Below are 13,963 nucleotides of genomic sequence, written 5' to 3' on the forward strand. Positions count from 1 at the left end.
ATACTACCCTATACTACCCTCAATTTTTATTCTATTTTTTTTTTATTTTTATTTCTCTCTATCCGTCCCTCGAGCAACTTCCCCTGGTTGCTTTTTCGTTCAATTCAGCGTCATAGCATCAACATGTCTTGTGTACATGTACCAGCGAATTTCCCATTACCACCCTATCTCACTCACTCGCATTACTTATTTTTCACACAGAAAGCTTCTTCAGTTCTTTACTCGTTTTATTCTTTTATTCTATTTCATTTTTTTTTTTATTTCTCTATCTCTTTTTTACTATTTTTTATATTTTTCTTTTTTTACTTTTCCGGCATTTTTCCAACTCTTGTGAATTTTTCTGCTACTATACTTTTATCATTCTCAAACTCATTCCCATTTACAAAGTCGTAACCAGGGCGAGTAACACTGTCTTGTATATATTTTTATTTATATTTTTCTTTTATATTTTATTAATTTTTTATGATTGTTTGTACTGGATCATTCTTGTCGATCATCGATGCATATGCATGTGCATATATTAAATAGGGGATGAAGATGTATGACAGAGAAAATATTTATATACAAAAAGTCAAGAAGATAAATAAGTTTTTAGAAACTTTTCTATACCAAAGACTGGGCCACTTGTTTATTTGTCAAAAAAAAAAAAATAGACAATGTAAAAAAATACAAACAACAAAGTACTGTATATTACAAATTTTCACACACACGCATTTGCAATGTGTCATGAGTGTTGTAAAGTTTGTTGTTAAATCTAAAAGATATACAATAACATGTAAAACTTTGTAACATTGCTGGTTGCATTTCTTGTGTGACATTAATACATGGAAAAAGTTTTTTTTTTTTTTTTTTTCTTTCACTGAATAACAAGTAGTTTTTTATTTCAAATTTTTTAATTATAAAAGTATTTTTTTTTTGTTATAATTTTATAAATTTATATCATCTAAAATACATCGTCAAAAACAAATTTATTTTTTGTTTAATATCAAATAAAAAATAATAGAAAAAAAAAATGGGAATAAATAATTTTCTATCACAAAAAAAAGCTCATATCAAAATATTATATTTCCGTTTTTGTGTTATATATTTTTTTTTTATGATAAAAAAAATATAAATGCAGTTGAATACGTGAAAATGGTCGATTGACAGATTTATGAATTTTATTTTTATTTGTCGAAATAAAAATAGGGAAAATAACACAAAAAAAAATATATATTTAAAAAAAAAAGAGCAGCATACAAAAGTTAAAATAAAAAAAAAAATTAGATACATATCAAAGTAAATTCTAGTTGAAAAAAAAAAAAAAAATCATAATGCATGAAAAATTTTTTTAATAAATTTAAAAAAATAGTTGAAAAAATTAAGGTTAAAAATTTTTTTACATATGAGAAAAAGTGCATATATGAGTTGTCATAAATTTATGTTAATATCAAATAGGGGATATCATGGAAATAAAATGAAAAAAAAAAAAAAAAAATACTGTTCATATGTTATAATATTAAGGGAGAGATAAAATTGACATCTATCTGCTTTAAATTTTACCTCCCCTTGGCATTGCTGTCGTTAAATATCACCACCTAGAAACGGTTTCATCAAGGACTTTAAAAACAATGAAAAAACCTCGGACGAGATGAATATGCCAACAACTATAACAACTACAAGATGGATTATATAAAGACACTCAAGGGTTAAAAAAAGAAAAACTCAACTGAGGGTCAGACTAAAAAAAAATACAAATAAAAAATAAACCGTACATGTTACAATGTATACAACTATTTTTATCTTCAAGTTATTGCATAAAATTTACATTGATATTGATAAACGAAAATTTAAAATACTAGATACAAATTCAAATAAATCTTTTATCGATTTTTCATAAATTTATTACTTTAAATCCCAAATAAATATATATTTTTTTATATCAAAAAAATCCTACAATTCATGAAAAAAAAAAATAAAATAAAACCAAGTTAATAAAAATGAAATAAAAAATATAATAAACAAACAAATTATAAACATAGATTAAAAATATATTTAAATTTTATCATTAAAAAAATTATTTTTCATGTATAATGGCACATCAATGTCACGAAAAAAAATTTTAGTGTGAGTGTGTGTACGAGGGGTTGACCAAAGAAAAATAAAAAAAAGATGTGATAACAAAATAAAATATATAAAATAGAGGAAAATAAAATTCCAGACATTGAAGCACGTGGGGGATATGTCCCCTTTAAGGTCACACCAAGGTAGGATTATTATAAGCCCAGCAGTATGATCAAATGCTTATGGACAGTATCAAGAGAAAAACAGAGAGATGTTTTTAAAAAAAAACCAACAAAATATGAGATGTGAAATAAGAGAGTAGATGGTTTATCCACATTTCAAAATAACTGAGTTAAGTAAGAAGACAAAAAATATATATATATAAAATGTATCAGTACGAAGCTTTGGTGGTGTTACAGGTATACTATGAGACAAACCAACCAAACCACCCAACAAACCACCCACTCACTCTCAATTTTATATGTATGTATACAAAACACTGACATAGACACGTTTTGAACATGCACCGTTGCGGTATTTTACCAGGCTGACGTTTGCAAAATTCTAAAACCCTAGAATATGGTATTTTGTGTGTGCGGTCTGCTTGGCACTAAACCGACAAAAATGATTCAACATTTTTCTAAAAAAAATAACATTAAAAATAAATTTAAATCCATCTCAAATGTTTTATACATCTTGAAATATATTATTATTATAATTTTATTTTTTAAAAAAAACAATAAAATATTCAAATTTAATTTGTTTTAAGATAAAATTTTAATTTATATTTTCATTTTTATATATTTGTTGTTCACTTTCAACAACAATGAACAAGTATATTTAACTAATCAAAAAAAATTTGTCCAATTTTAAATTCTTCAGTGAATGTTACGAAAAAGTTTTTCTTTTTTTCAAATTTATAAGCCCTCGATAAGATTTTGCCTTGTCGCACCCTTTAGCTTTTTAAACAGACAGCTAAAATAAAGAGGAAAAATAAGTTTTGAACAAGAGAGAGAGTGAAGACATATATATATAAATTTTGTCTTTTCATCCCCCCGGAACTTGGCTAGTTTTGATATAAAATCCCCTACTGTCCAGCTGGAAACACATGGCGTCATCGAGCAAGCAAACCATACGAAGCGTCACAAGAGGGAACATTTTAACCACTGCTGTACAAAACAGATATACATCCAAAATATAAAAAAAAAAAAAAAAAAAAGGATCATTGCCTTCAGGCAATAATATACCAAAACGTATCGAATCAAGAATAAAAGATTTAGAAAAAGGGGATTTAAATTTCCAAACCATTCATTTGTTGTTATTATTATTCAAAATTTACAATCAACTGTTTAACCAGGAGGTCTAAATATTTATTAAAAAACCCATCAACAAATAGTTTAAAAAAATATTCAACTCTTTTTTTTGTAGTCTATTACTCCAAAAATATATATAAAAATTATTTCTTCAAATTTGCAATCAACTTGGCTCTTTAAATTTCTACAAAAAATTTCTAAAATAATTTCTTGATTATTTTTTGTAATTTTTCTAACTAAAATTAGTTGTAATTAAAAAATTATTATTTCAAGTATAGATTATCATTGAGCAATTAAAATAATTGAACAATAAATTTAATCTTTTCTACAGACAACAATAAAAATTAAAGAATAATATTTCTTTGAATAATTATTTGAATTTTGTCTGTTGAAATTTAAAATATAAAAATTTAAATATCACTTATTTATAGTAAGTTTAATATATTTAAATAAAATGAATGGGTTTATGTGCAAAAGTATAAGAGAGAATAAGAGATTATAAGATGCAAAATAGTGAGTGAAAATTGTCTGAATAACGTCCGTTATTTTATTTGCCTCAACAATGCACACATTCATCTTGACAAGGCCATAGAACAAAAAGACCCCCATGACAATACGTGTATGTATTATTTACACAAATATATATATATTTATCTCAATACATATTATTCTTTATATACACATCTACTTCATCATTCCATCCACGATTCATCTTCGATTTTTATATTTTTTATTTCTCTCATTTTCTATCTCTTTCGAAAAATAAAAATATATTTCTATCCTTTAACGTATTCTCTTTTTATAAATTTTCATTTTTTTTTTTTTTACTTTATTTTTGTGTGTGTCGTTGCTTCTCATCGGTGCATTATTTATAACCAAAGCGTGCAGAACGAAGAAGAAGAAACAAGTACCAAGTCAACCAAGAGAAAAATAATTTAAAATTACAAAAAAAAAAAAAAAAATTATATATGTATTCAGGCGTAACGGGACACACAATTTCCAAATAAAATTTTGTATAAATGTTTAATAAAAATCTATATTATTAGCATTGATTTTTGAAGAAAATATGGGGACATTTAAAAAAAAAAATAATAATGATGATGATAATAATTTAATTACCACATGCCAGGACAATGGTGCATATGGATGTGAACTAACGCGGTGGCAAATACTATGTCAGGAATTTCAAACCCCAATATTAGGGTATGTACATTTGAACACATGTATGTGGATGAGAGAAAATAATAATTTTATATCCAACATATTGTCTGATTAATTATAAAACGGATTATGCTGACCCGCGATGTGTGTCTGTGTGCTGACGTTAATGCATAAGCTTAAAAATATATTTTTAAAATAATAATAAGTTGAATATTATAAATATAATTATATAAAATAAATTGCATATACAATTATAAATTTTATAAAAATAAAAATTTGTAATTTAATTAGGTATTTTTTTTTGTTAAATGAAAAATTAGTTTAAAAAAAATTTTAAATATTAGAGGCAAGTTAAAAATTCATTGTGAATAGAGGAAAAAAAATTTTTTTATGAGGATATTAAAATATAATATACGTCTATTGAATTGTAGACCAGCCCAAAGAGACTATTCGTCTTAAAGATAAATTCATGAGGGTACTTATTACCCGGAAAATAATCTTGCAAAATGAGAAAAGTTATGTATGTGAATTTAACAAATCTTGGGATATAATAAAATATTTAAAAAATGTATTTTTTTAATTTTTTTAAATAGATTAAATTTGTTATTAAAAAAAAAAAAGATAAACAATTAATTTTAATAAATTAAAAATAAACAAAAATTGATTATTTTATCTACTGCAATATTGTAAATTTTTTTTTTAATTTTATATTTTTGTATATGAATAATCCTTGGCTGACCCGTTGTGAAATATAAATGAATAGAAGAGAGGGACCAAATAATTCTATATTCTATAGACAGATAGATGATGGGATGAAAAAAGACAGTGAATACCAAGATGACTGTAATCCTTGTGATTGGATCGGAGCACGTAATCCAAGCTCTTCAGTATTATATTTTTATTTTTTTTTTTTACTATCCTTTTACATTGCAATATTCATTTTTTTATAATAAAAAAAAATTTTAAATTTCAATTGAAATGTATCAATGATGATAATAACAACAAAGTGCCGATAGATAAAAATAATAATTTGTTGTTTTTAGATATTATAATCAAATGTTTTGTGTATACAATTTTTTTTTTTTCATAAAACTTTTTTCAACTTTTTTCAAATTAAAGTTGATAATGTTGACAAAGAAAAGTATTAAATATTTCATTTATTTATATAAAATAAACAATATTTTAAATATATATTTTTTTTAATATTTATATTTTTGTTGGATATTAATTAATCAATTAATTGACGATATTACTTTTTCGTAATTGCGGGAGGGAGAGAGAATGTTGATTGACGTTTATAACAGAGAATAAAAATAACAAAAAAAAAAATATACAAAATAGGCAAATGAGAAATGCAAAATATGGGTGAACACAATGTACATACTATATATTATTATTTTTAATTTTCCTCTGACGAAAAATAAAATAAAAAAAAAAAGTATAAATTTTTGTTAGTCATTTAAAATGTATACGTTAGAATAATAAAATGTAATTGTTATTATGATGACTCAAGACCTGTCCAACATGTTAAAAAATATCCAAGAGCATAAACTTGAAATGATATTTTTTATTTTTTAAATCCTAATATCAACATATACACACGAAAACACACAAACAACTGAGTTTTGGTAGTAAAAGTATTATACATCTTACATAAGATGGCCATAACTCAAATTATCTTTTGGTCGTAATGTGTTTTACCCAAAATTAAAGATAAAAAAATTGCACAAAAATATAAAAGCACAAATTAAAGTTAGATAAACTCATTAAAAATATAATTTCTTATTAAATTAAAAAATTTATAAACAATCTTTCAACGATATTAGAACGTTAATGATAAGATAAATTTAACGATTGGCTGCATTCTCAAGACATCTGGGAAATTAAAGAAAATACGTTTATTTTTTAATAAAAAAAAAAACATATAACAGGTAACAGGAAACACGCTCGAGTGATAATAAAATGTAATTTAAAATAAAAAATGAATTTTTGATAGTACAGGAAAACCAGAAAAAGGGGCCTCAGAAAAAAAAAATATATAAAAAATTTTAAAACCATCATAATAATTCAAACAAGAATAATAAAAATTTATCTTTCATAATTCATTACGTAGAAAATATATTTATTACTCACGAGGTCCATTTAAATGTCCATCAATTGCACAATTAAATAATTAAAAAAATAGAAACAATCACTTGATCAAACGACAAAAAAAAAAACAACAACAAAAAATAAACAAAAATAATATAAACACTTTTTTTACTAGTGCATAATTAATTTGTTGTAAAAAAAAATTATTAAAAATATAATTATTTAATGTTCACTTGATGTAGATTATTATATATTTTTTTTTAACACGCACTGGCATCCTCCCGCAACGTCATCTGTAGGAGTCGTTGGTAGCCGTCGAAAAAATAAAATAAAAAACTCCAAAATAAATAATAAAAATAATATTAAAAATAGATATAATTGCCAAATTAAATTTTCCTCTACATTAACAATAACAAATAATGTCAATAAAAAAAAAAAAAATTCAATTAACAAAATAAATAAATAATTAAAAAAAATAAATAAAAAAAAAGGAGAAAGCGGCAGGGGGAACCTTGCCCTTTTGCCCCCAGATTAATCACCAAGATAAAATGAATAAAAAAATATAATATTTTTTTAAAAGCATTAATTAAGTCTTGTATATCACCAAGTATATTTAAATATTAAAAAATAACAATTGTAACAATTGACTCGTTATTAAAGTCCCTCAATAACACACGAAAAAATAAAAAATAATAAATAATATATAATGATAATAATAATGATAATATATAAACTTCAATGACGGCGGGGTTCCAGATTAATATGGCCGTCCATTGACACGAAGTTTCATGAAACCCAAAACTTGTGTACAACAACTAATCTTAAATGTATTTTAATTGTTTATAATATTACGAAAATATATAAAAATAATAATAAATACTCTCTCTTTCTATCTTTATAATTTATGAACACACACACACTCACCTAGCTGTCGTGCTTTCCTTCACCTTCACGTTATAACACACAAAAATAATAAAATAAAAAAAAAGATAAAAAAAAAAAAAAAAAAAAACTGTATTTTGTGTGTGTTGATTTATTCCCTGTTAATATCTTGTTATTATCACAATTAATCCACATGTAGTATCAACACGATAACAATTCACATGTATTCACAAAATTTATTAATAAACAAATTGTTTTTTTTTTTTTCTTATAAAAAATTTATATCACGATGACACACAGTGGACGCGGGTATTTGGCGAACGACGTCAACATCACCATCGTACACTCTCGTGGCAGCCATTTTTTTTTTCATTATTATAACCGAGTATTACCGAAGTGGCACGATTGTTTTTCTCTGTTTTTCTATGTTTTTCTCACTTTTTTAAAGGTAGATTCACATTGCGTTAGAACAGCTCGACGACAGTGAGTGTGAATCTACCTTTATTATAAGGTGTCTTTTTCAAATTTCCATTCTCGAGTCTTGAACTGGTATCTGAATTGGTCTTGATTGTTGTCTCATGCCTTTAGCTGCAAACAGTTGCAAAAAAAATATTTCTGCATAAAAAAACATAGTCCATAGATGATCTGTGAGTTTAGGTGATTAAAGAACAATTAGTGAATGTGAATTTGTGGCCAATGCTAGTTTTTTTGGTTATCTTTGGAAAAAAACATAAATAGCTTAATAAAATCTTAATCTCTTTCATTATAATAAACATATATTGAGATAAAAAAATATCCAACTAAAAGTTGTATTTATAGTGATTATAATGAAAGGTGGAATTGTTGTTATTCGCCAGTTGACTGACGTCACAGAAAAACGTGCGCTTATCCCGTACAATCTAATCTTATCGGAAAAATATAAAGATGCAATGAACGCTTCAACAACACGATTTGAAATAATGAAGGTCAGTCTAAAATATAATTGCAGTCAAAACATGCTCATATCCAGATTGAATATTATAAATATAAATATATTTTATTCATTTTTTTTAGATGATTAAAATTCATTCCGATCCCAAAGATGAAATAGTGGAGCCAGTTGTGCCAGTTAATGATAATTACCTAGCTAAAATATTCACGTATGTGCCAAAATGTGAAAGACCAAAACTTGCATTGGGTATGATATTATAAATTCAATATCAATTTTATTTGATTTAAAAATTATTTGGTAATAGTAATATATTTGTGTGTATTTTATTTTTTAGTATGCAAACAATGGAAAAAAACCTTTGATGATTCTTGGTTTAAAGTCAAAAAAATTGAAATAATTTATTGGCGATATGATGAGTATCCAAATTGTTTAGATAAATATCCAACAAGCGATGGAGGATTCTGTCTTATAAAGTCACTGCTTATTAAATATGGTTGTTATTTAACAACATTAGACTTGACAGCTTATGGGAATTGTAACATAGTGCCAGTTATCAATGAATTGTGTCCAAACCTCGTAACACTTCGCTTGAGATTCACCAACATGGACAAACTAATACTAGCCAATTCATTCACACGTCTATCCAAACTAAAATCATTAACAATTATATTTCAAAATATAAAGACTTTTCTGGTGCTTCCCACTGTTGCTTTATTCAATTCATTGAGAAACGTTGCTAATACATTGACTAATCTAAATTTGTTAAATTGGCTTGATGAATTAGTAGACATCCCTAATTTAACAAGAGCAATCAATGATGTAAGTTACAACTTTATATTTATTGCAAAAAAAAATAAATAAAATCAAAAGTATTCTTTTTATTTTTCACATATAATACATATATATATAATTTCTTTTGCAGGTGATTCGTGACTTAAAGGCTCTGAAAAAGTTGGAACTTGCTGGTATAGGAATTTCTGTTGATATATTCAATTATCTGACAGAAAATGGAATTGTATATTCTAACCATACTATATTCCTTAAAAAGACTCTTTTTGTATCAGATCCATTCATAAATATCAAGGTATTGAATATGATGGGATGTCGAATAACAGATGATACATTGTATACTATTGCCAATACTTTCAAGCACTTGACATTATTAAAGATAATAAGTCACCTGGTAACCGATGATGGTGTAGTAGCACTTTCAAAGATGATTAATTTACAATATTTAATTTTTGGTGGCAATACTAACATCACTGATTCTTCAGTCAAACTGCTGAAAAACCTGATAAGATTATGCTTACCAACCAGCGATAAAGTTACTGATGATTCAGTCTTAACAGTTATTGAAAATTCACCAAAGATAGACGTGCTCTCTGTTTACGGCACCAAGGTGACTGCTGAGTTAGTAAAAAAAGCAGCAGCAATATCAAATAAGCGAGAAAGACGTCTTATCTTGTGTGTTGCATCGATGCCAGATATACAACAATATGAATCACCATATTTTGAATTGCGTATGATTCGTAAAATAATGGAAAAAAAAATGGTACATGTCGGTACAAGTGCTCATGGAGATAATGGGCTCACAACGAGTGCAAGAGGGCAAGCACAAATCTCATAATCGCGAGTTTTCTCATTTGGCACTGGTTTCGAAATTTACTATTTACATTTTGAAATATAACACGAAATACCATTCATTAAATATAATAATCATAGATTAAGAAAAAAAAAATCAATTGCATAACTCTATGGTTCTATAATTTTATAATAAGCCTTATCAATTTTCAAAAATTTATATTATATATAATATATAATATCCATATGATATATATATATATATATAAACTTTGAAAATGACTTAAAAAAAAAAAGAAGTTGAATAACAACTGTTGGCAATTGAAATAATAGACCTAGAAATTATATATTGTACTTGATAAAATTTGAATTAAAAATAAAAGTAAATAAACAATAATAAAAAAGTTAACCCTTGGTTTAGTACTGAATTTATTTTTATTTAAAAAAAAAAATAAAAACTATAGATTCACCTTTATATCTTTCAAATTATCTTTTATATAAATTTCAAGTATTAATTATTTTTATTGAATCATTTCAATTGTTTCAACTTTTAGCCAGGCACGTGTTAATGTACTCATAACAATATTAGCTTTATTTAATGCATCAACTGGTGAAAATATTCTCAATCCAGCCAAAAGATATTTATTTAATAATGAACTTAATGCTAATTTTTTAAGCTGATAACCACCAAGTAAACCTTGCCAGCTTAATAAATTTAAAATCTATAATTACTTAACTAGCAAAACAAACATCAAATACAATTAGATAGAAACAAATGTGGTAAAAATAGAGTGGAAATTTAAAACAGTTGCCACAATATAAATTTTGTTTATCAGCACAATGAATCCTCCAGGTTAAAATTATTCAAATTTATTAATATAAAATTAATTAATCATCTTTGCTAATAATCATTTTAAATTTATATTTATTTTAGATATTATAAAATCAACAATAATCAATTGAGAATTTTATTTGTAACAATTAATTATTTTTTTTTTAATAGTTAAAATCATTAAAAACATTTGTTAATAATGGAAAAATCGATGAGACATCAGGAGAGATGAATGTTGATGAAGAAGAAGCTGCTGTTAACTTGGAAAACCATTTGATGTTATTTATAAAAAATGGATTATTTATTAATTTCAATGTTGAAATTAATAGCTCAATTTGGACTATCAATATTAAAAGAAATATTGCTGGAATTTGATTCTAAAAAATATTTGTTTTTTTTTTTTCAAGCGATTATTCTACAGGAAAAAATGTCAATGATACACCTAATTAAATAACAGAGGCTGTGCTGTATTTGATCAGGAACAATCAGGAAAATAAAATTAGCATTGCACCAAAATTTTATCTAAACCAAGAATACAAAAATTTTCATATATTCATGAAGTGGAATTGTCAGCTAGGCTACGTTGACAGAGTATTTGTAAATCTCGTTGGCTAGGTCTCTACTCTCTAGTCTTTTTGGTTGATTTATAACCGAGTATTACCGAAGTGGCACGATTGTTTTTCTCTGTTTTTCTCTGTTTTTCTCACTTTTTTAAAGGTAGATTCACATTGCCTTAGAACAGCTCGACGACAGTGAGTGTGAATCTACCTTTATTATAAGGTGTCTTTTTCAAATTTCCATTCTCGAGTCTTGAATTGGTATCTTAATTGGTCTTGATTGTTGCCTCTTGCCTTTAGTTGCAAACAGTTTGGTTCAGTTTGGTTGCAAAAAAAATATTTCTGCATAAAAAAACATAGTCCACAGATGATCTGTGAGTTTAGGTGATTAAAGAACAATTAGTGAATGAGAATTTGTGGCCAATGCTAGTTTTTTTGGTTATCTTTGGAAAAAAACATAAAGCTTAAAAATCTTAATCTCTTTCATTATAATAAACATATATTGAGATAAAAAAATATCCAACTAAAAGTGTTGGACGGCGGAATTCCTGTTATTTACCAAATGGATAAGGTCACAGAAAACCATGCGGTTTTCCCGTTCAACGGGTTAAACTTTTGGGAAAAATATGCAGATGAAATGAAAGCTTTAATATCACGATTTGAAGTACCGAAGGTCAGTCTAAAATATAATTGCAGTCAAAACATGCTCGTAGATCAAATATTATAAATAAATATATTATTCATTTTTTTCAGATGATTAAAATTGAAGATGAAATGTCAGTTAATGATAATTGCCTGGATGAAACATTGTCACATGTGTCAATATGTGAAAGACCAAAACTTGCATTCAGTATGATATTATAAATTCAATATCAATTTTATTTGATTTAAAAATTATTTCGTAATAGTAATATATATTTGTATTTATTTTATTTTTTAGTATGCAAACAATGGAATGGAGGCTTTGATGATTCTGATTATCAACTTCAAAAACTTGAACTAATTTATTGGCGATATGATGAGTATCCAAATTGTTTGGCTAAATATCCAGCAAGCGATGGAGGATTCTGTCTTATAATATCGCTGCTTTATAAATACGGTTGTTATTTAACAACATTAGACTTGACAGCTTATAGTAATTGTAACATAGTGCCAGTTATCAATGCATCGTGTCCAAACCTCGTAACACTTCGCTTGAGATTCACCAACATGGACAAAGTATTACTAGCCAATGCATTCACACGTCTATCTAAACTGAAATCATTAACAATTATATTTCAAAATATAAAGACTTTTAAGGAGTATCCCACTGTTGCTTTATTCAATTCATTGAAAAACGTTGCTAATACATTGACTTATCTAAATCTGTTAAATTGGCTTGATGAATTAGAAAATATCCCTGATTTTTCAGAAGTAATCAATGATGTAAGTTACAACTTTATATTTATTGCAAAAAAATAAAATAAAATCAAAAGTATTCTTTTTATTTTTCACATATTTATAATATACTTATATAATTTTTTTTGCAGGTGATTCGTGACTTAAAGGCTCTGAAAAAGTTGGAACTTTCTGGTATAGGAATTTCTCTTGATGTATTCGATTATCTGTCAGACAATAAAATTGTATATTCTAACCATACTATATACCTTAGAAGGACTCTTACTGTATCAATTCCATTCATAAATATCAAGGTATTGAATATGATGGGATGTCGAGTAACAGATGATACATTGTATACTATTGCCAATACTTTCAAGCACTTAACATTATTAAAGATGATAAGTCCCGTGGTAACTGATAATGGTGTAGTAGCACTTTCAAAGATGGATAATTTACAATATTTAATTTTTTACGGCAATACTAAAATCACTGATTCTTCAGTCAAACTGCTGAAAAACATGGTAAAATTATTCTTACCAACCAGCGATGAAGTTACTGATGATTCAGTCTTAACAGTTCTTGAAAATTCACCAAAGATAGACGTGCTTTCTGTTTACGGCGTAAATGTGACTGCTGAGTTAGTAAAAAAAGCAGTAGCAATATCAAATAAGCGAGAAAGACGTCTTATCTTGTGTGTTGCACCTATAGTTGTTGCAGCTATGCCAGATATACAACAATATAAATCACCATATTTTGAATTGCGTATGGTTCGTAAGATAATGAAAAAAAAAATGGTACAAGTCGGTACAAGTGCTCACGCTGCAGATAGTGGGCTCACAGCGAGTTCAAAAGGGCAAGCACAATAAAATCTCATAATCGCGGGTTTTCTCATTTGGCACTGGTTCCGAAATTTACTATTTACATTTTGAAATATAACACGAAATACCATTCATTAAATAGATTAAGAAAAAAAAATCAATTGCATAACTCTATGGTTCTATAATTTTATGATATGCCTTATCAATTTTCAAAAATTTATATTATATATAATATATATAATATACATATGATATATATATATATATATATTTTTTGAAAATGACTTAAAAAAAAAGAAAATTAAATAACAACTGTTTGCAATTTAAATAATAGACCTAGAAATTATATTGTACTTGATAAAATTTGAATTAAA

At 25.9% G+C, this 13,963-nt stretch overlaps 3 protein-coding genes across 5 annotated transcripts in view; 2 read left to right on the top strand and 1 right to left on the bottom strand.

Annotated features, from left to right (window-relative positions):
• LOC122857845 (serine-rich adhesin for platelets-like) overlaps nt 1-7,864 on the bottom strand; it is a 32,254-nt gene extending 24,390 nt beyond the window's left edge. The window contains exon 1 of one of the 3 annotated variants that reach the window (XM_044160279.1): nt 7,533-7,864. The gene's annotated coding sequence lies outside the window, so the exon portion shown is untranslated. Of the gene's footprint in view, nt 1-6,650; nt 7,444-7,532 lie in introns of those variants that run through there. The other 2 variants (XM_044160278.1, XM_044160281.1) reach the window with 2 other exon arrangements.
• Nucleotides 7,865-7,956: 92 nt separating this feature from the next.
• Nucleotides 7,957-10,412, top strand: LOC122857848. The gene is made up of 4 exons (XM_044160282.1): nt 7,957-8,455; nt 8,544-8,667; nt 8,756-9,240; nt 9,344-10,412. Exons 1-4 carry the CDS (start codon nt 8,318-8,320, stop codon nt 10,046-10,048), a joined length of 1,452 nt encoding a protein of 483 aa, XP_044016217.1. The 5' UTR covers nt 7,957-8,317; the 3' UTR covers nt 10,049-10,412.
• Nucleotides 10,413-12,016: 1,604 nt separating this feature from the next.
• On the top strand, nt 12,017-13,667 carry LOC122857849. Its single transcript, XM_044160283.1, has 4 exons — nt 12,017-12,064; nt 12,145-12,241; nt 12,332-12,816; nt 12,921-13,667. The coding sequence occupies exons 1-4, from the start codon at nt 12,029-12,031 to the stop codon at nt 13,635-13,637; spliced, it is 1,335 nt and encodes a 444-aa protein (XP_044016218.1). The 5' UTR covers nt 12,017-12,028; the 3' UTR covers nt 13,638-13,667.
• The last annotated feature ends 296 nt before the right edge of the window (nt 13,668-13,963 follow it).

Source organism: Aphidius gifuensis, linkage group LG5, assembly GCF_014905175.1.
Source record: "Aphidius gifuensis isolate YNYX2018 linkage group LG5, ASM1490517v1, whole genome shotgun sequence".
NCBI lineage: Eukaryota > Metazoa > Arthropoda > Insecta > Hymenoptera > Braconidae > Aphidius > Aphidius gifuensis.